This window comes from Copadichromis virginalis, linkage group LG13 (assembly GCF_057382275.1).
Source record: "Copadichromis virginalis isolate Kocher_CV1m ecotype Utaka linkage group LG13, C_Virginalis_male_GT1.1, whole genome shotgun sequence".
In the NCBI taxonomy this organism is placed as follows: domain Eukaryota; kingdom Metazoa; phylum Chordata; class Actinopteri; order Cichliformes; family Cichlidae; genus Copadichromis; species Copadichromis virginalis.
In genome coordinates, this window is record NC_140630.1 from 20192705 (window position 1) to 20215740 (window position 23036).

General features: G+C 39.4%; 1 protein-coding gene across 2 annotated transcripts in view; it reads right to left on the bottom strand.

The window, feature by feature from the left end:
• The window catches only part of dst (dystonin), a 103343-nt gene that overhangs the window by 61382 nt on the left and 18925 nt on the right, over positions 1–23036 (bottom strand). Inside the window, exons 5-16 of one of the 2 annotated variants that reach the window (XM_085477919.1) lie at positions 19488–19549; positions 17236–17325; positions 15489–15587; positions 14594–14671; positions 12043–12135; positions 2860–3026; positions 2546–2658; positions 2330–2436; positions 2127–2246; positions 1782–1877; positions 1562–1689; positions 74–167 (exon numbers count right to left, since the gene is read on the bottom strand). In XM_085477919.1, coding sequence (XP_085334045.1) covers positions 74–167; positions 1562–1689; positions 1782–1877; positions 2127–2246; positions 2330–2436; positions 2546–2658; positions 2860–3026; positions 12043–12135; positions 14594–14671; positions 15489–15587; positions 17236–17325; positions 19488–19549 — 1247 coding nt within the window. The remainder of the gene's footprint in view (positions 1–73; positions 168–1561; positions 1690–1781; positions 1878–2126; positions 2247–2329; positions 2437–2545; positions 2659–2859; positions 3027–12042; positions 12136–14593; positions 14672–15488; positions 15588–17235; positions 17326–19487; positions 19550–23036) is intronic. The other variant, XM_085477920.1, reaches the window with a different exon arrangement.

Consider the following 23036-nt stretch of genomic DNA (forward strand, 5'->3'; position numbering starts at 1 on the left):
AAAGAAAGGACTTCCAACTCATTGCTATTTTATCACAGCTTGCTGGAGTATTAAACTGAGAGTGCATGCTTACAGACTGCAGGGCCGTTCTCGCCAGTGCAAGCTTGTCCTCGCCGTTAACACAGTCCCGCTGAACCCTGTTGGCAATCTGCTGCAACATTTCAAGCCTAAAAAAACAAAGATGGAAAGTTATTTTACTTGTTTTCACTTGTTTAAAGTCAAAATGTCTAACTCCCCCCCCAAAAAAGAAAAAATTGAGTTGTCACACAGTGCGCTCACCTGGATCCATAGGCAATGTTGTTATTGAGAAACACTGAGCTGTTAATCTGTAAAGGCTCAGAGTAGACGGTGTCACCAGAGCCGTAGCTGGTGAAACTACTGTTGCTCCCGCTTAAATAAGCCATCTTACTTTACAATGCAAAACTCCTACTGCAGACAAAATCACTGTTTTTCATCCTAACCATCCCCCGAAACAATATCGGGCTCCAAATTCGACAGCTCGATGAAAGCATTCGCAGACCTAACTGAGGGAGCTGTTTTCAACTTGCTCATATTTATAGTGTCACAGCCAGGTGAGGAGCGAGTACAAACTCCCACCCTGAAATACTATGCCGCCCTCGGGGAATAAAAATTAAACGGCAGGTTGAGACAGTCCAGCGTTGTCAGAACTGAGTCTGTTTGGAGGACAGCCAAACTGCTGTAATTGCTGTTTCTGCCAGTTTTCACCACACCCTGAAATAATGCAGTAAATATGATGTGTTTATAGACCATGGAGGAAGGAATTGATATGTAAACTTGTCTAAACGACCATCATTCATAGGGAATTTGGGAAGGTGATGTGTGAGTTTCCATAGAAATACCAGCTACACTGTAAAGCAAACAACAGATGGGGTTCAAATACTTGAAAGCCTTCGCCAAAGAAAATCGCTGCGTCGGTTCACACTTTGACATAAACTTGTGTTGATTGCATTTGCAAATTTTTGCCACACAGGAATCAAGATAATCGAGATTTGTTTTTGTGCTGCTGACTTTGCACTTCATTATTCAAGCAGAATGTAGCCCATCCTCATCATATGCGTAGCATGCACTTTGGCTGTAAACCTGAGCTGAAATATATCATGTAAACGAGATCTTAGATCAGTTGGGGGATTTCTGCTTTAATGAGGCAAATCGCTCTCCGACATGCTACACTGACCATCGGTGTCTGGTTTCATTAAAGCCATTAGCAGGCTTGCAATACGACACCGAAGCACTCTCCTCACGCCACCCTCAGAAAATATTTTGCAGACTCACTTAGCATGTGTCTTCATGTTTATCCTTTTTTTTTTAAGAAAAGCAGCTCATCAGTGATGGTTTGATTTCTGCATGTGACCTCCAACACACACACAGTTTGTCATATTAAATACCCACTACTTTGACTTATGCGCCTACACATTAGCAGAGTTAATTTCTTCTGCCCATTAAAACCATAAAGTCATAAATAAATTAGTTTATAGAGACTATAAAGATGAGACCTTAAATCACATTAGGATGAGCCTGGGCAGAAAAAGTGCACACCTACCTTTCCACCTCTGGCCTCAGGCTCTTCTCTCTTTCCAGCATGGCGACAATTAGTTTACCCCATTCCTTCTCCACATCATTCGGATGATGACCTGGGGGTAACTGAAGACGTCCAAACTCGATCCACATCTGTCAGGGACAACGCCGGCACACTTATTATCGCTACAGTGCGTAAGGCCATAAATGCAGGAAATGTGTAATCCAATCGTGCACATGTGTACCTCAAGCATTTTGTAGAGATTTTTGATTTTTGTTTTCTCATTTTCTTTTTGTGGGATTTCATGTTCTTTGAATTGAAGATATTGTGTATAAAGTGCCTGTAAAATAAAGAGCAGATTACATAAAAAACAACTTATTTAAAAGTGTCCGATCACTTTTCTGTACCCCCTGCATAATAATCTCTCATGCAGCAAACGGATGCAGCTGCCCTCTCACATCATTAGCATCGCTTTAAGTTGAGCATTAAATTGCAATTATCCTTTACCTTTCAGACATACAGATATGCCTACATTCCAAACACAGTGTAAAACGGGATAACTGGAGCTCATCTTGTTGTGGTGCCATACCTTGAGTTCTACAGGGTTATTGGGGAATGATCTACTTGACATTATGGCCACATTGTGTTTGATCCACTGGCTGAGGTATTTGATCATGTTCTGGTACTCCACCCATTTGATATCAACGTCCTGTTTATAAGAGAAGAAGAATCATGAGAAATAAGGGATTTCTTAGCATTTTAACTTGGACTCGTTGAAGTCGCTTAACTTACATTAGGACTAACTCCTTCAACTCCATCAGGTACTTTGGGGAAGGCATCGTACAGTGTTGAGACGTAGGTGATGACTGATTTTTCATCAGGAGACTGGACGTCAACATCTGATGAGAAACGTACAAACCCAGGGGTCACGAATGACAGCAAACAAGAGCAAGCTGCACTCTGAGAGTTATTTTTCATGATTTGAATGACTCTGTATGTGACTCTTACCCTCAGGATCCAGTAGTCTGGCCACCCCCAGCTGTTCAGCTACACAAAATGCGTCTTCTAAATTTGATCGGTTGGTCTGTGTTGACACACGGCTCATGTCCACAAGGTCCGGTCTGTAATAGAAAGAGGCAGAGGTAGGTAGAGGTAAGGTACACACGGTGTATTACTGTAAGGATAGGGCAACTAAAGCTATAAAAATAAACTCAAGCAGTGATGTCCATATTAGCTGCATTTTTTGAATAAATCAAAAGAAAACCAAAAGCACTATTGTTCTGCAAAAACATGCTGTGTTGTGTGTGTGTTTGTTATAGTACCTGTATTTGTGAATAAGGGCATTAAATAGCCTCCCATCCCTCCACGAGGTTGTGAAATTTTCACATCGCACACCTACGTAGCCCTCTGTCGTCTGCTTGGACCAGAGCAGCAGTCTCTCCTTGGCTGTCATGTCCTCGGACTCTCCCGTCACATGGATCTCCGAGATCTGCCGCAAGGCAAAACAAAAAAACAAAACGCAGAAATGAAATGGCATGACTTCCACGCCTGAGGGTTCAAAGACATCAAATCAAACACATAAACTTGCGATGCACTGCTCTGTGGCATTAAAACTTTATCTTCACTGATTTGCCTGTTTTATAATGGGCTTTAAATGGTCTGGCACCTTCATGTTTCTCTGACCTTTTGCACCTCTGTGTTCCATCCCATCCTCTCCAATCTCAGGCCCCTGGCCTTCCAAAAGTTCCCAAAGCCAGAAGAAGAACTACTGGGCAGCGTGCTTTTTCTTTTCGTGCCCCATCTTTAACTTAAGCTAAGTTAAAGACCAGCTTGTTCACTCTATCCTGCTGGTCTTAATCTTATGCCTAAAGTTTTTACTGGTTCTTATTGCTGTTCTCTTTTGTTTTATCTGTTTTTAACTGTATTGTTTTTATTTATTTCCCATTTTTTACCTTCAAATAGCAATTTATTTGAAAGTGCATTATAGATAAAAAAATTTTATTATTATTATTATTATTATTATTATTATTATTATTATTAATATGAGGGGAAGGGCATGCAAGAACAGCAACACCAATGGCTGTAACTTAAATGGCTGCTGGATCGACACCTGCGTGCCTGATAACTCGCTCACAGTGAGGATACTCAACTCTATAAGGAAAGTTTTAGTTTTGATTTGATTAACATGAAAAAGTGAAATGATTGTCTGTCCCTGTGTGTTAGCCCTGCGACAGACTGGCGACCTGTCCAGGGTGTACCCTGCCTCTCGCCCTATGACAGCTGGGATAGGCTCCAGCGCCCCCCGCGACCCTGAAAAGGATAAGCGGAAGCGAATGGATGGATGGATGAAAAAGTTTGCTGAAAATGTCTGCAACATACCAGCAACGTGAGACAGAGTTGCATAATAAATTATCCAATAGTTTTACAGCACACTATACAGCTTCAGTATGGTATAATGACGTAAAGCAAACACTGCCACGTCACAGGTTGATTTTACAGCTGCGTGTTTATAACGTGTATTAAAAATGTGTGGTTGGTGCACTAGCTTTAAAGTTTATTTTCATATCTGGAAAATCTCTTTAACTTTGGTTCAAAACTTTCTAGGAGTTTGTTTTTGTGGAACACAGATACCAAGTAGCCGAAAGTATGGAAACATTATGCATGAGAGACAGGCTTTACACATAAAGCAGAAAAATCACAGACTGTGGTTTTTTTACAGAATGAACTGCAGTCAGTTCAGTAAATCATCAGTCAGTTGATCAGTAAATCAATCTATTCAGGTAGGGAACATGGTGACAACAACAAAAAACATGGCAAAAAAAGAACAACAAAATCCTTAACATACACATGAATAAAATACAGCGATGTATAAACCTCTGTTTAACTGGACACCACTTTAGTCCTTTTATGCTTTAAACGGAAACCATATATAGTGAGCACAATCGGGCACAATTATGCAACAGTTATACTATTATTATTATTATTATATTATAGCCACAATTCCAGCAGATCAGCTGATCTCAATGCCAGTCCACATCAGCTGATTGCTTATCTGATATCAATATAAAACTCACTATCCGACATACAGGAAATCAGACTGTTTAGGCTGCTAGAGCACTTACATGCTCATCTGCAAGCTGCTTTGCAACCCAGCTCCAGCTTTCACATTGAGAATCTCATATCTGTCACTGACGCCATGTTCTGTGCTGAGGACTTGCTGCTTCTGTCTCCTGTTTGCATGTATACACGTGAAAGGGCTTTGATTTCCCAGAACATGCCACCAAATATAAATGACTGCAAATCAAAATATCAATCTTCCACTTGAGTATAGATCTGACTTAATAATGATTGTGGTGGTAAGTCAAACTTCCCAACCAGGGATTATTACAGACAAGCCAGGGTAACCACAGCTTTCTTCAAAGTGAAAAATAGAAGTGTTAAAGAGCTTAATCTGATTAACTTCATTAATTTAACTGAATGCCTTCATATGACTGTGGCATCCATACCACAACACAACACAAGGGTAAAGGAGATTTAATAAGACTAACAGCAATTTGGTGGATCATCAGCAGGGATGCATTTCAGGGTGAATCACTATATCGTTTACTTTTGCACATTTTAGCCTCCATAACCCACTGAAGCTACAATACTATAATAAAAATATGTAAAAATACAAATTAATAATTGAGCTGTTAAATATCCAAAAGCAAAATCTGAGTAACTATTTTTCTGATATGGTTTCTTTGTTTATTTTTGTAAACAAATGGGGGAAAAAGTGCCAAAAACTACTGATGTGACTGAGTTGCAAAATGGTTTGAGGTTACACTTTTTTTGTTGCATACGTGAATACAAAGTTAAATATGAAAGCGCAAATACTTTTGTCACATATCTGACACTTCCTCCCAAACAGCCAATTGATAATGCACCACAGATATTTACTTTATCTCCTACCAAACTTTACTCTGTGGAGAACTACAGTTTTCTCTCTTCTCTGTTTCACCATAAGTTGCTGCTAATGACCAAAAGAGATGAAGATGAAGATAAATTTGAATGATTCTCAGCATTCCCTGATAGTGTTAGCCAGCTAACGCAGATAACATCAACAGGAGTTTGTAGATTTTGTTTGAAGGAGGAAGAATAATGACAAACAAGTTTCGAAGAAGCATGACACTAGAAATAGCTCCCATACTTCAAGATAAAGTCATCTGCCAACTGAGCAAAGCAAAAATGAATCATATACATCTCAACTCTTAGATGTAATAACAGTAATATTATAAACTGTTCAGTCTATAAGGAGATCTATAGATGTGCCTTATATAGAACAAACACACAAAAGTTTGGACCAAAATATTAGATTTGCATTGAATCAGTGAATCTCAGGTACACAAGTACAGATACTGAATTTCCTCTCTAAGCATTGAGATGAGTGCAGAATAGTCGCACATTAAAACACATTTATACAAAATGCTTTCACTCGTTCACAAATGGTAAAACAACAATTATGAGCTTATTTTCACTGTTTTTTCCATATTTATAAACTATTTTTGAAATACTGTTAAAATATTGTGTACTGTATGTACTGATCATCAGTATAATATGAATTTTTTTTAATGCAAATCAAAAATGTTCTATATGAAATATACAAAAACGTACACGTATAATGAATTATTCTATTACAGTATATTCTTCTCAGTTCAAAACAATAGTTCTTAGCTAATGTGATTATGTGACCTAAATGGTTTTCAAATCGTTTTCTCTCACGTGATCTTTAGTTATTGTGTCTACAAAAAGCTTTTAACAATGCAGAGTGACCTATTTTATCATCTATCATGTACTTGGACACCACCATTGCACTGTTACAGTATCAGACTTCTCCCTAATCTACATGATTTACCCCTGTACCGCCTACAAATAGCACATGGTTTCTTGGTTTACCTCGTGTTCGCTGGAAATACATTTGGCCAGAGCTGGAGCATGTTCTACGTAACCAGAGCAGGTGTAGGCCCTCCGTCTCCTCCTTCGGTGTGCTTGAGAGCCCCATATAATCTTGGCAAAGGTTTCCTCACTTCCAGGTCTGTCATTACCCCTTAGTGTCCGTAGCGTGTGCTCCACTGCTCCAAAGCTAACCGCCCTCCTTAACTGGCGTTGTAGAAGCTTCTTTACAAGCAAACCCTCCTTAGCCGGGACACCTTTGGAAGTAGTGCTGACACCATGGAGCTTCTCTTCCACAGAGGACCTCCTTCTGTCACCATCTGCCTGGTTTGTAGAAAACTTTTCCAACCTGCACGTTAACCTTGTGGCAAGAGGTTGAGTCTGACCATCCCGAAGGATCAGAACTGGTATTTCTCCAACATAAACACCTTTGCTGATGCTGTCTTGCCTAGATAGAGGTTTGGCCACTCCTGATGGCTCATCCAGCTCGGTTTGGTTTTCTCCTGTGTTGCCATCTGGGTCATTTTTACACTCTCCACCACTGCAGATTGCTTTGGTTGTAACAAAAGTCTCACTTTCAGGACTTCTGAGAGATCCAGCAAGCTTTAAGTCTTCCGATTTCCTCTTTTTCCTCTGAAAATAGCGGCGACCTTTAAGATCTTTGGATTCAGGTCTCAAAGGAGCCCTTTTGGGGTCCAAATAATATTCCTCTTTCGGACCCCGAACACAACCACAGGTGTTTCCCATGGCTGTAAATCATATGGTGTCCTAAACATCCACAATGTTAAGCTCCAAACAGCGACCGGTTTTAAGGCGAAGTATCCAGTAAGCTCTACTCAATCTAAAACAGCAGGATCCCATCGACATGAAGCCATTGACAGCTTTGCAAGTAGAGCACCGTAAGCAGCGCTTAGCAGGGCAGCCAGACATAAAGCTGGCTCCACTCAGAGCAGAGCTGCCTCCGTCCTTTTGTTGACTGCGGAGAACCGGTCAGCCCCTCGCTCTCTCTGTCTCTCTCACTCTGCATTTCTCACTTGCTCTCTCATGCGTCTCTCCTCTGACACTGGAATCTTTTTTGACCTTTGAAACATTTCTCTGGCTTTGATAATCCAGCACAAACACCATAAATGCACACACAGACGTGTGCTGGTAGCCCTCAGAGCAGGAATGAAAAAGAGTCGTGGATAGACCTGTTTCAGGATGACAAGTCTGTTGCAACAAAACAGTAAACACGCATATGATAGCCGCCTCTTTCCTGTCCTAATATTTATGTAATGCCATAATGTTTCTTTGGGTAAGAGGAGAAGGATCTCAAACTGAAAGTGCATGCCAGTAGAAAACCACGAGCTATGCTGCTTGAGAATTTGGTTCAACAAGTTTAAAGTTCCGTTTAATGCGACGAGTCAGAACGGCTTTGAAAAACAGCAACATATATAGGCCACAAAGAGCAGAACAAGCTCAGGCAGATCCGAGCCGGACAACATAGTGCTTTCACTTTGTCTATCGCTCAAACTCTGCACAATGGCTGAGCCAGAGGTTGGGCTTAAGTCCAATGGTTTAACCAAACAATATGATCTCAGCTGATCACCATGGCAGCAGTTCACATGGGGGCAAATGCTGTGCCCGAGAAATGATTCACCGCATAAAACTCTTCTAGCAATTCAAAGAATTATATAACACTGGACACTTAAAACACTGTCTGAGAAAGAGCGGGGCAAACGCACTGCAGAAAAAATGAGGGAAAAAAGTGAATAATAAGTGTGTTAAAGTGTAACTATAATCCCACCACACAGGAAAGCTTAAAATAGCTTTGAGAGTAACATTTAAACGAGTCCCTGAAGGTCAAAGTCACCTGACAGCCAGCACAGTCCAAACTGCCGGTCACTCCTGCTTCTTCTCACGTTCACCTCATGAGACAACTACGTTGGCCAAGCTGCAGTATTAGCCTATGTTCATACATCTGACAGTAAACATGCTAATATCTTCAAAAGAGTGTGTTAGCATTTGGATTTTTGTTAATGGTAAGCTCTATAGTGAATGAAATAAAACATGAATGAATCACTCATCAATGTGTGTGTGTGTGTGTGTGTGTGTGTGTGTGTGTGTGTGTGTGTGTTAGGTAAATGACAGCACACATGGAAAGAGTGATACTTCATTAGGGTAAAACAAACTGGTTCAGTCAGCAGCAGCAGTACTTTGTCATGCCAGCGGCATCTAGCCCTCCACACTAAAATTAATATTGTACTAGTTCCCCATGTCACAGGTAAAAAAAATAAAGATAAATATAGTGTGCACCATTTTGAGAATAGGAATATCATCGGCTTTGTGTAGCAAGGAAACCTCTTGCACACACAGGAATAAACAATGAAGAGCGACATAACGAGTTAACTGAAGTCAAATATTTGCATAAGTCATAATAAAGTAGCCTGCAGGTATAAGAAAAGCGTGTCATGGAAACAACCCTTTGTTTTCATGCAATATAAAAGTAGTGTTGAGTTCATACATGCCAGTGTGCTATCAGCTGTGACATTTAATAAAAACCAAAGCTGTACACTTTCAGTAAAGCTCAAGTTCTCTCCTGAAGTATCCTTGTATCCTTTTTAAATCAAGAAGAAACAGGCCCCTCGCTGCCACATCCACAGCTTAAGGGCTTGCGTGAGACCGACAGCAGCAGGTGTTGGCATCCTCGCAGACGCTACCTGTCAGCATGTCCAAGCAAAATTATATCAGCTACTTTTCCTCCATTAATTCACTCAGGGCTAGTCAGACAGATGTTTGTTCTATTAACGCTATACGCCTGTAAGACACAGAATTATTTTTGCAATATTTTTCTTCTGACTCACAACTGCCACGTGCCAAAAGCATAGTTAATCTAACAAAAGAAATTGAGATGGGTGAAGTTTCTGCATGCTGTTAGACTTCAGAAGAAGACTGCATGCTGGGTGGACACTCACATTCTTCTGGCACGCACATGCAGACTAGCTCGCTTGGCATAATGTGCCACTGTTCAGTGAAAGAATATTTTTGAGAGCATTCAGGAGGAAATATAACCAACTCTAGAGCACACGATACCCCAAAGCTTTTTTTGTTAATGCACATTAATGCTTAGTTGTACCAATGTGTGCACAAACATTCCCGAGATACTGAGAACATTAAAAAAATTATCTTTTTCAGTAATTTCCCTTTTGTTTAGACATTTAATATTCCTTAAAGGCCCTTTAGGCTGCTAGGAGCCATCTGATGTTACAACTGGATATGAATTAAACATGAACTAAAGTAAATTGTCAAGAAAGACAGAAAAAAGCCCAGAGAGATGAATGTTGATGATGGGCTTGATGGAGGGTATGGCACTTGGCAAACCAGCTTCAGAAGGGGTAAGAACTCATTCTTATCAAAAGAAATGGCCTTTTTTTTTTTACTATGTTTAAAATATTAACAAACTTAATTACAAATGAATCAACTGTGTCTGTAACAACTTGTCACATCATCCCTGTGCTCATAAACAGCTTTGTGTCTAAGCAAAGCCAAGCTGTGACGAAGCACTTCACACATCAAGTGCACAGGCCAGATGATGACACTCACGCAGGGGTGAAGAAACACCATCAGAGGTGATGATAGTGATTCTAAATTACACAATTGATATTGAATACTACTGGAGGGGCTATAATAGAAGCAGTAGAATTATGCTGCTGATACTTCCCAGTGCAACAACAAACACAGGAAACACACTGAATAATATCAGAAGGTACGACAGAGGCGTTCCCTTCAGACGGGAGGCGTTACAGGTGCTCATGTTGGAGGGGAGATGTATTATATGGATATCGATATCTATAAGAATTATCTATATCATTTGTAAATATAGCTGCTACTGCCAACAGGGTGACGAAGGAAGCCAACCAATCTACTGCTGGTCAGCACCCACTAAGAGCTAACTAAAGCTACTAATCTGGACTAGTGCAAATATACAAGACTTTTTTTGAATGTGGAGTCAGCCTCTGCAAAGAAAGACATCTCTGGTTGACAAATGAAGCAGTGAAGTATAGCAAGCATGTCCCATCACAGTGGCATTATGGGTGTCGTCTTGATGATCGTGGTGAGATGATGATCTTGGAAAGAAGGGTTATTTGCAAGTGGTGGTCTGTTGCGGTGGCTGGGCCAGGACTGTGGCTGGGGGGAACCTACTGCCCAGTGAACATCAAGAAGTTAGAAAGGTGCTTGGGTCACCCTTTGGCTACAGCAATTCATCTACCAAATGTGACAGCGATGAACTTCCAGTGTATATGCCCAACAGGATGATTTTCCAGGGCCTGAGAGGGGACACAGTTTCTCTTTGGTGCATCCCAACAGTGGAAGACGGGCCTTGTGATGGCAGATGCTTTCATCGCAGTGGATATGACCACCATGAAATCCAGAGAGGGGTTTCAAGAAACTTAAAAGGCATCAAGAAAAAATGGCTAAAGTAATAAATATATATGAAATCAATAAGCGGTTATTTTTCGTCTAACTTGTAAACATTTTTGGATATTTTTGTAGTGTCCTTAAGTATGTTCCTCAGGAATCATAATAAGGCTGATGTTTATATCAAGCAAACAGCCTTCCAACAAATAACATACCCACACACACCTACAGTCTCCACTTTACATGGCTTAAATTCATGTACAGGATGCTGTGTTTTTACATCAGACTAGACAGATAAATCCTTCAAAGCATCAGGCTTTTCTAAATGTTCATGCTGCTTTTCCCACACGTTTGCATGAAACAGCGAATGTAGTTTGTTATTTTCTTACAACAACAGTTACGAAGTACTTTTTCACAAGTGTTTACTTAGGTATGATCTAAGTAAACACTGTCGCTAAGTTACTTATCAAAACTAACCACGGTAACAAGGACCTATGTCACCACAAACTGTTGCGCCTTTTTATCCAGCAGAATAAGACAGTCCAAGGTTAGATGAAGTTAATAGTTGATTCTTTTTGTGTTACTGCGTTTATAACTCCTGAAAACATTTTAAGCTGTTAGCTTCTGCAGGCATTAAAATACACGTTTTCTTCGTCTTCTGTACCAGTAACACCTCTTCAGTATTATAAAAGTACAGACTGGGTGTCTGTAGGTTCTGACCCGTTGTCTCTACACTTTACTTTTTAAAGGGATCTGTCAGTTTTTTATTAGTGGCATGGCTTTGGCCAGTAGGGGTGCTTATGAAAATGTAGCAGTCTCCTTCACTTTAGCCTTTAGAAAATTCATTAAACTCTTGTACTATTGGGCAATCCAGCAAGTTAATCATACAAATTTAATAGGAAAGCTAAACTGGACCCCTATGGTGCTATGGTGCTATGGCAACACTGAAAACATAAATAATGTCCTTCACTAAACTCAGCATAACAAATGCTGCACAACTTTGACACCTTGTGGTTAAAAACAGAAACACCCAAGTAATGTCGTTAACTAATTTTAAAACATCTGACCTCATTTAGCCCAACACAAGACATTCAAAAGCAGAGGATGCAAAGATCTTAATTACTTGGCAATTAAAAGCATGAGGGTGACAAAAATAACTGGAGTGCAAGACTGACCTGAAAGTGCAGAATTATGGTCCAGATCAATCCCAGCGTCAGTTTTGGGTTGCCGTCTGTGATGTCATCATTTCTTATATTTACAAGTTTGACCTGGTAGAAGGAAATGCAAATTTAGCACATGCAGACTTATTTAAGTAGTCATAGCCTGCTTCTTCTTTTTTTATATATATTCACCTTTAAGCACTAACAATGAGTTTTCCTCTTCCATATTATGCCTGTCATTCCACAACCACCACAAGAGGGCACAGTCGCCATTGTATTGTGCTAGGGAAGATCGTTACCATAATCACAGTGTGGCACTGAGGGGAACTCGTTAATGTTTTGTAGTAATTAAACGTTTTATAACATAATATAATGAAAAAAGTGCACTTTTTAAACACCCCCTTCAAATAAAGCAGGAAACTACTAAAAAACGAAAATAGTCTGACCACGGTTAGATATTATAGCATTTAATAAGGAACTCATCCACTGCCCATCAGATCATCTGTAACAGCTGTAATCAATCAAAGTTCAGCTTGAACAGTTTACATGCTATGACTACAGAAGTTGCATCATGTGTCTGGTATGTACTGAAGCAAAACAATAGGACAACTCATTTGTTGCAATCTATGAATCCTTTGTCTCGAGCCTTACGTCACATCTGGCTGTGGCTCAACCAGGCTGCCTTCATCTTCTCATCCTGAGCATGGTGGGGGAGGGGGATGCAATCAAAGCTCTCTGAAATCCCACTGTTGGGATTTGCAGTCAGCGCTCCTTAAATGCTGCTATTACTGTTCATGTTTCATGAATTTTTTGTAAGGAAACAGAAAAATGCCATGAATCCAGCTGTGTCTGATGGTGGCAGTGTCTGAGAACCTGCTTGAACCCAGATATCAGCTTTTTTGCTGTATAAACAAACAGATAGCTACCCCTAAACATGAACTGATATATTTGTGTAAACCATTTGTAAGCCTTTATGTGTACTTAAATCCATAGGTTCTTGAGGGCATGAGACAGTTAATTAATGTTGCCTCTGTACACCAACACAACAATTTTACTGCACATTAATCAAATTGTAATCAAATGACAATGTAACTGAAATGCAGACATTCAGTTTTAATTCAAGGGGTTTAACAAAGCATTGCAAGGGCTGTTTTTAGTAGCTGAATGAAAATCCTTTGTAGTCAATGACTGTCTGAAGTCTAAAACCCATAGATGTCACCAAAGGCTGTTTCCTCCTATGAGGTGCTCTGCTAGGCCATTACTGCAGCAACATTCAGCTGCTGCTTCCTTTTGGGTCTCACATCTGAAAATTATGCTCTCTTGGGGTGAGATCAGGTGACTCATTTGTCATTAAAGAATATGCCATTTCTTTTTCCTTGAGAGAGCCTGGTTTGGTTTGGTAGTGTGCTTTGGGTCATTAACCATTTGTACTGTGAAGCTCTGTCTGTCAGTTTTGTAGCATTTGTCTGAATCTGAGCAGAAAGTACATTTCTGTACACAGTTCTTCCTACTACATCTATCAGCAGTCACAGCATCAATAAGCACTAGTGACCCAGTTCCAGTGGCAGTCATAGACTCCCATCCGATGATATATTCTATATCATGTTTGATAGATGAGGTGAAATGCTCCAAGGCCATTTCTCTCCTTCTCCATACTTTTCTCTTCCCATCACGCTGGTAAAAATTTATCTTGGTTTTACTTGTGGCTCTGGCTGTTTCTAATCTGCCCTTCTTGTTTCTTGAGAGCACCCAGTGGCTTCCACTTTGTTGCAAACCCACTGTATTTCTATTTATGAAAGGGTCTCTTGAATGCAAAATCTGGTAATGATACACCTACCTCCTCAAGAATGTGGGCTCGACAGGGTTAGATATTAAGAAGCTGATTTTCATAAACAAATAAAGATTTGTGTTATATTCTACTTTTGTTGTCTTCTGTGCAGACCTTTTGTTGGTTCTGAGCAGGTCAGTCCATTCCTTTCTAAGAAGGTACCAGATTATTGACTTGGCCACTCCTAAAATCTTAGATATCTCTCTAGTTGGCTCATTTTGGGTTTTCAGCCAAATGACGGCCTCCACGGGACTCCTATCGAGATTTAGAGTGAGCAGCTGCAAAGCTCCAGCTCAAAATCTGGAATTAATGCTTTATCTGGAATAATGAGAGAACATGTCTAACCACTAAACAATTAATTATGAGCCTCTGAAAATGGGGGGTTGTCCATAAAAACTGCTTTCCTAAACAGTTAATGCAGTACTTTTGTAATACCCCCTGAATTGAAGCTGAAAGCCTGCATTTATATCAGATATTAACTGTTTTATTTAAAATTCACTGTGGTGGAATACAGAGGTCAAATGACCAAAATAAAAGCATAATTGGCCAAAAACATTTGGATCTAACTCTAATTCATTACCAAATCAAAGTATAAAAATTACAGCTACTTTTTATGGAAACTTTCAGCAGTTTTTTCAGCTTTGTATGCAAGCTGATTTCCAATAGTCAAGCTGATGGTGTATAATTTAAAGAGTGTGTGGCAATATTGGTGAAATTACTCCAGTCACTATTCCTTACCTGCCGCCTCTTTAAATAGTCCAGCGCTATCTGTACATTCTGGAGTCTGTGGAAGCGCATCCTCCCTCTTTCCCGAGGCTGTGGACATAAAAAGGGAAAGGGAGCCATGTGTGCAAATCAGGATCTTCTCAATGTTAAAGGACACATTTTAAAACAATACAAATGACATGGAGGAAACAGGACATGCGTCTAAGGTTCTTACCCACTATTCTGGTAAGATGACATAAAAGAGCAAACACACAAAAGCTCTTTGCAGCAGCAGCTAAAGACTTGCACTGCATTCAGCTACCTTATTTTGTTTAGTAACGATGAAATGACACCATAAATATAAACCCCATTTGGGTAGTGAATGGTACTCAGTTCCCCTTTTGAAGCCTTCTTCTCAAAAGCAGCATATGAAAAATGTCCAGATCATCACGCAAGACTGAAGAGTTTTGACTGTATGACTAATGATGCGCAAAGCTAGTGAAATGAGTATAAAGACCCAAGCTTCATGGACAGCTTCTGTCATATTTTATTGAATCTTTTTAATGATTTTGCAAGATCAGTGAGCCAAATCGCTCTGTCTTTTTTTAACAGGAACAAAAACTGAAAATTAAAAAGCCTGGGTCTTTGGATCAAGGGCACATTTTTTCTGTGCCATCGGTATCACATTCTAATATGAAAGAAATTTTATAATGTGCTCATGAAAAAAGGTGACTATGAAACAAAGTGCTTCATAGAAGGAAAAATAAAATGGCCAAGTTGTAAAATTCGTCCCTGCTAAAGCAAGTATTTTAGACTACAGTAAGCACAAATCCTATAGTGGGATTGTGTCTGTGCTTCTGTTAACTGGTCACAGCACGCCCTGAATTAGTTTGTTACTAAAGGGGGTGGGAGGGCAAGCCACACGTACCCCCTTATCATCATCCACTGTGTCTCCATGCTGCTCAACTGCACATGCGTCTGTCCCACTCACCAACCGCAAAGTCTTCAGAAAATCACGCTCCCTTGGCTTATCATCGAAAAGGCAACACATGGGGAAGAAGAGGAAGACATGGACACACACAGCGGCCAAATCATAAGGAAGTTAGACAGTGGACAGAAACAAGTCAAAGAGTGGAGAACAGAGGAGGAGGAAAGTGGGATGTAAACAGAAAACAGATATGCAGGAGGATGAAAGTTAGTCATACTAATGGGGAATAACTGCTGGGATTCCTTGCATGGGACTACATGCAGTCTAAATATACAGACTAGCAACATATTAACACTGACATGTACTACAGTATGCACAAAAAATATCTGAACGTACTTCGGGTAAATAAAGGATTAACAGGTTAACAGATGAATGAAATACTTCAATACTGAAAACATGCAGTACTTCAGGAGCAAAGCATTGCAGCTACATAGTTTTTACTTTCAGTTTTGTTTGAGTATACATTTTCACAGTACGACTACTCGATACTGCAGATTAACATATTTTTAAATGCTGGTCAGAAACAGAAATTTAAAAAAAAAAATGTGACTGGTGATGTTGGGAAAAAAAATCTATCTCAGTTTCACTTCCTGGTCATTCCAGGTTTTGCATGACAGAAAGTGGCTTCAGCAAAGTGTTGCTAAAGAAATCCCAATGCTTTGACTTTAACTGTTTATATTTTTTCAATGCAATTCTGCCCACTTAAAAAGATTTTACATCGTATATATAAAGTCAAATAAAAAATATTTAATTTAATGCATATTGTCAAATTAAATTGACGTGTTTAGCATACATCAGTTTAAACCAAGTGTATCCTCTTTAATAATTAATTGTTTTCATAAATGAACCTTGAATTTTATTTATTTCACATGCATTTTACTCTAAATTATTGCTTCGTGCTCATGAGGGTAGAGACTGTTTTTTAGTTGTTTTGAGTGAAGCATTGAAAGTAAAGTGATTATTCCTCTGAGCTGTGATGCAACATTTTATATCACTTGTTTTAAAAGCAGCCTCAGGAGTTAGAGGGCGAAAAAGCTTGTTAGCAAGTTTGTTAAGTGCCCCAATTAATGTGTCAGAAACCACAGTGGGCAACCACAGAGCTGATTTAGAGTTTACATTTCTGAATGACAGACTACTTAAATGTTATATCAAATCCCACATGAGCTTGGCACAACTTGAGAAGTAATACTGCTACTACTATCACAAATAAACAAGTAACAAAATGTGAATGTAAAAAACAAAAGACATACTCTACTGCTCACATTCATCTTAGACTGAGTAGAACAGCTCAAAAAATTAAAAGAATGACCACATGAGGAAGTTGCATTGATGTCACAGAGAAGACAGAGAGGAAAATTCATTAAAAGTGGGATTTTGATGAGTGGGTTTTGGTGGATACAAAAAGTGATTGGATGGTTTTCTCCCAAGAATCCCTCCCTCCCACAATAAGCCATGTGAGTAAGAAGAGGGAAGGGCCAGTGCATCAGTTATGAGATGGTATGACATAGTGCCCCATGGGAAAAAGAACAGTTCTCGCACTCTGTTTATTAAAGTCAAATGAGAATCTGAATGGGTTTGTAAGACTGGTCTCATAGGAAACTCCTCAGGCTAAGAATTCAACTGGATCCACAAGTACCAAAACACTGTCAGTGTTTATGACTAGAGTAACAGAAAAACATGAACTCACCAGTGTATCTCCAGACAAAACCTCCAACAGCGAGATCAGGTTATGTCCATCTCGTAAGTCTTCATAAAGATCATTTATATGCTTTCGTACCTACACAAACAGGGAAGAAACGACACTGTAAACTAACTGCATGCATCATATTAATACCAGACTCTTTTTTTTTTAATGTAGTTTTAAAAACATTTTAAGAACAGATCTCACAAACAATGAAGGTCTATCACATTCATAAAGTTGGCATGGCAGTCATTGTTTTTGTTGATGCTTCCATGTGTCAATCACTTAAATTGGTTTCATTTAAGGTCTAATTTTGGGAAAACTTGTTTTAGATCACATTCTTAAAACACGCTGAATCTGTTGAGTTGTAGCAGGATATCACTGTGACACCTCATCTTAACACCTGCGAAAGGCACTTTGCAAATCCAGTTTGATGCTTCCTCCTTACAGCAGGCCAATTTCTCCTTCCTGCCCTAAATACCGCGCCTCTGAAATCACCCTGCTGCCCGATGACCTGCTTTCACACAGGGCTTCCAGCACTGTTATCGCAGATAGTGGCCACAGCTGTAGAGCCAAAATAGTCCTGTACCCTTATGTTACTGGATCAGCAAAGCAGGTCCCCGACTATTATTCAGCACCTCTGAATTCTCCGGGACCACATCTGAGGCCTGCTCACACAGACATTACAATAACTTAAAGTGGCCCGAAATCTGTCGGTGGATCAGAGAATACAATGTAAATATTACAGTAAAACCATTAAGTCAAGTTGAAACAACTAGGGGTAAAACGTTTCTGATGGTATTACTATCTATAGATTTATTGATGTGTCATGTACAGACAGAAGACATTATTTCCTTATTTCTTCTGCCAAGATTGTGGTAAAGTTTACATGGTGTGTTGATGCAAGCTGTAGCAAGCATTTCCTCAAGGTAGGAACTAGTAGATTCTTCTCGTTCACCCTTTTTTTTACTTTTGAAAATAATAAAACATTTCTGCTTAACCTCACATGTAACCAACCATCCATAAGTCATAACCAGTCACTGATAACAGGAGGCCCATAGAGGACTGATTTTAAGAAATCAGTTCTTTATTCCAAGTTTATCCTCGTATTTGCTGATAATTGCATGAAAAGCACAAAATACGCTTATTTCATATACAGATTAACCAGACACTTTAATAGGTATACCTGTTCAAGTGATGGTTAACTCAAATATCTAGCCAATCACATGGCAGAAACTTAATGAATTTAGGCATATAGGTGCATTTCAGTGCAAGCCATCCTTCCAAGACCAGAAATATCACAATCTTAATAGCAATCAGATGCATGCATGTCTATATATATATATATATATAATATAAAGTCAAAATGCTTTTTTATATTTTGCTTTGTTCATTGAATTTATTTTTGCAAGACACCACATTTGACTACGAATGGATTAAAAACGCTCCTCATTCGGGAAGCTAATGCAAAGAGTTGCAAACTGATTAAGTGGCTGCACAGAACAAAGCCGGACATTTATTTTTGCTTCAAAATGTTTGTCGTATTGGCATTTATTCAGTTTTAATACAGACAGATAAAGACGTCCTACTCACAGGAGCATAGGATTAGGAACTAATCAGAACTAATGAGCAGCTCACTTTTTTCTCTGCTTCATTATGTTTTCTTTTCTTTTTAGGGACTTTATTTAAACTGAAGCAAATGAAAAAAATGTAACTGAACTACATATTTATAACTCGCATTACATACTGGACATAATTGAGACTTTGGTGATTAATGTACCACTTATGCAAGAACCTCATAAAGACAACACTGTAAATTGCGCCCAGATTCTTTTATTACAAAGACATATTAGACGAGACGTGCCGGTGCTTGTCTGTCTGTCTGCTAAAGTGTTTCATTAAATCCACACAGATTAAAACGCCACAGTAAGCATTTCAAATTCCTGAGTCAACAAAAGGCAATCATTTGCTGCAACAGTGCAGCAGAGCATGTCCTTCTAAATGACTTTTAATAAGCTTTAATAACATCTGAGGAGGAATGTTAACGTGTTAAGACCTAACAGGGAAAGTCATATTACTTAGCCAATAAATAATGAAGAACATGAAAATGGTTTTTCAAGCTGCTGTGGAGAAAAAATGTTGGAACACTAGCAAGCATTCAGACTGAATCTATAAACGCCATGGACACAGAAATTGGGATATTAAAAAATAATTTAGAAGTTCAAAAGAAGCACTCATAAATCAGCAATGATTCTTACCTTCACCAGATGCTGGTTTATCCATTTTGTAAATGTCTTCTTTTGCACTCTGTCTCTTTCATCTGCAGAGAAAAAAAACACTTTCTTTAGATTCGGTGTTTTGGCAACATACACCCCTTTTTGTAAATGCCACCACTAAAGAAGCTTAATCCTGCTATGCATACCTATTCTACATAACCTTTTGGGATGCTTTGTGTTTAAAGTAGCAACAGGACATTATGCAAAGTGTGAAATAAAATCTTCCCCAATGTATGTATGAAGGTAAAGGTGGTTGTTTTTCCCCACAGACGGGCATCTAAAATGTGCTGTAAGTGTTTCAAATAAAATAATATATTTCCTGTGCCAGTAAGTCACTCTGTAATATTAGTTTGTGGATTTACAGCTTTGATGAAAATCATGTTGAAAAGTAAGTAGAGAAAATATGCCCCAGTGTCTCTAAAGAGACAGAAATAACTGTATGACAGTGTTTTTTTGTTTTGCGTCACCATAGCAGCCAGACTTCTTGCAGAAAATGGCATATAGGTGGAACCAGGAAACAAATGGATGCAATTAAAGGAGAAAAAAACAAGAAAACTAAAAAATGAAATCAAGTTAAGTTTTAAAATATGTTTCTCAGTAACATAATAACGACTGAGAAAAACTACACTCTTTTCTAAACAGTGACTTGTTTAATATTTTTCATCATATTTTTCTTTGAGTTGGACGTCCATTCACTGGCAGAGGCAAACCAGAATCAACCCTGTCACCACAGCTATGACTCATTTCCCCTGATTCCACATCTTCCAGCTTCCAGCAACTTATCCTCATTGAACAGAAAAAAACTCACATGCTCAATCAATAACATGACTACACCATCTGTCGGCCAGATCACATTCATTCCAGCAACACTGTGGAAGCCTGAAGCTCTTACTGCAGACGAACAACACAGATAACCTCCTGTCTTTACTAATCTTCAGCGTGGAAGATTAGGCTTGCAAAATAAGTTTTGCGTAAGGACATTTTACCTGCAGTTAGTAAGAAGCAAGTACAGGCATGACTAATCTTTTTAAGGAAATGACAAAAACCAGTAAGACGAACACTAACCCATGCAGCACATTAGCGCTACCAAGCGCTCCCTACGTTCCCTCTCTGTCATTAGGCGGTACTTCATTGTCTGCACCCCTTCCTGAGGGCTGTCGAGAGGATCGCGATCCAGGTACACAGATGCCATGCGGATAAGTGACTGAAGAAGAGGCAGCAGCAACGGTCTCCCTCTTCTCGCCTGCTTGCCAACCACCCTCTAGGGCTCTAGCTGTGACTCCCTCTCTCGTCAAACTTCCAGAACGAGTCCTGTCAGGTTTTCCATGGCGGCTTGCTAATTTTGGTTTCCATGTGGTTCACTGTTTATCTTGCAGCAGCGCTCAAAAATCATATAAGAAAGTCAGTGTGCTTCATGGAAAAAAGGAAAACGGAGAAATTGCTCCTTGTTAGCTGACTATTAACAAAGAACTAGTTTCTTTAAACCATGTATCACACTTTCTCATGACATCATGTTTCACTTAACTATTTCACATATCAGATGCATCTTGTGCAATATAAACATTATCAACTGTGAGCCCCAATTTTCAAGAGTGCAAAAATAATCATCTTTCTATTGTTCAACTGCCGCCAAGACTTAAAATGTTTACTCCAGGAAAAACAACTGAGAACACTTTAAGTCAAAGAATGGCCAAAACCTCCTATTACGCAACATGAATAATAACAGTTTTTAGTTGAAGTCCTTCATCTGTTTTCTTATCATACTGAACATCACAGTTATATAAGACAAAAAATGAAAGTGCTCTTGTAGTGACAAATGATGCTTCAGAAACTTGCATACTTACATCCAACACACTGTATTGCAATGCATGGCTATATACATAACTATAATATTTGTTTGTAATATTGTAATCCTGCATTTTGAAAGCATTAGTTTCTAACAAGAACTGAGCCACTCTGTATCTACCTAAGTTTATAAAGGACAGCATATTCTCTGTGGAGTCACAGAGTCTGAAAGATGCCCACACAGTATATAAGCTCCCTTTTCAATGATATAGCAGCTTTGCATGTGAAGGGAAAGAGTCCTTCAGGTTTATAATGAAGCTCGAAACATGCATTTACAGAACAGGGCGCCTTCAGAGCTCTGTGACTGTATTCTCTGCAGATTTGTACATTTAGCTCATCTAAAAATAGTGCATGATTAAAAGCAGCTGAGAATTCAAAAGTGGGTTGGACTGATAACTATTACTTTTTTGATAATCTGCACAAAGCTCAAAGACTGAATTAAAAAAAAAGATACAGTGCAACAAAACTAATCAGGAGAAGCAAACTGAAAGGAAAAGCGAGAGTGATGCAGTGAAACCCCTTCCCAGCAGCACTGCTGTGTCATTGCTGATGTGAATGTCCCCGTGACTCCGTCGTGCAGCTGAATCACACAGAAATAAAGCAGTGCACTCTGCAGCAGGACACCAATTTGCTGCGTAATGCCCATGTCTAAGCTCTCTGCTGCATAATGCATAAACCTCTCCTGAAAAGCTCATTAATATAGATTGACTGGGCAAGTTTTCCAGGAAACTCTCCAGCTCAGAGCAGAGGTCAGGAGCTGAAAGAAGTGTCATCAACCAGCTTTCAATCACAGTCAGTAACAGATAACCTTAGAGCACATGATTTCACATACTTCACAGATTACTGATAGCGCACAGTCAATACACTCATATCAATAAATGTCACAGCATGGCAATCAGGTTGACATTATTGCTGCCATTCATGTTTAAATACAGTATAAATAGATAATGAACAGTTTAGCATATTATTATGTGCTACAAAGCAAGTCATTTCTGTAAATAAGCTTCCTAAATATTATTAAAGTGAGTTTAGTGGAATGGTGCCCTCTTGAGGACTTAACAAGAATAAAAGTGCTCTATAAGTGCAGCCTGAAAACTATGCCTTATAATTCTAGTGATATATTATTTGTCTATGAAATCAGTGAAGATCAGATATTAAACAGCAAGTACTCAATCTCAGCCCCTCTAAACTAAAGTCAGACCTAATGTGTTTATACAAACGTCTCGTCATGATATAAAACTTTATCAGCCTTATCGCACACTTACTTATTACAGTTAATAAATTCTATGATTGCACTGCTTGGACTTTTGTTTCATCTTATATGCGGTGCCACATTTAAGGTTCCAGTGACACAGGCGTAGAGACAGGCCAATGACACCCCTGACAACCACAGGTCGTTTGAGAAGATTGGTTGCCGAGTGCTTGCACACGGTCAAAGTGACCCCTGCTAGCGATTGCTAGCACACACTGTGACTTTGTGACCCACTGACAGCCAGCAGCTGCTCACCAACCGGTCCAGCAATACACATTTTTCCCAGAAGGTTGCTGGCCATGCTCTTGGCCTGTGTGGCTGAGGCCTTATTGTGCTAAAACAATGCTGTGCAAACGTGCATTTGAGCCATCTACTTTCTTCCACTTATCCAGTTCAGGTTTGTGGGAGCCTGTTCCAGCTGTCACAGGGTGATC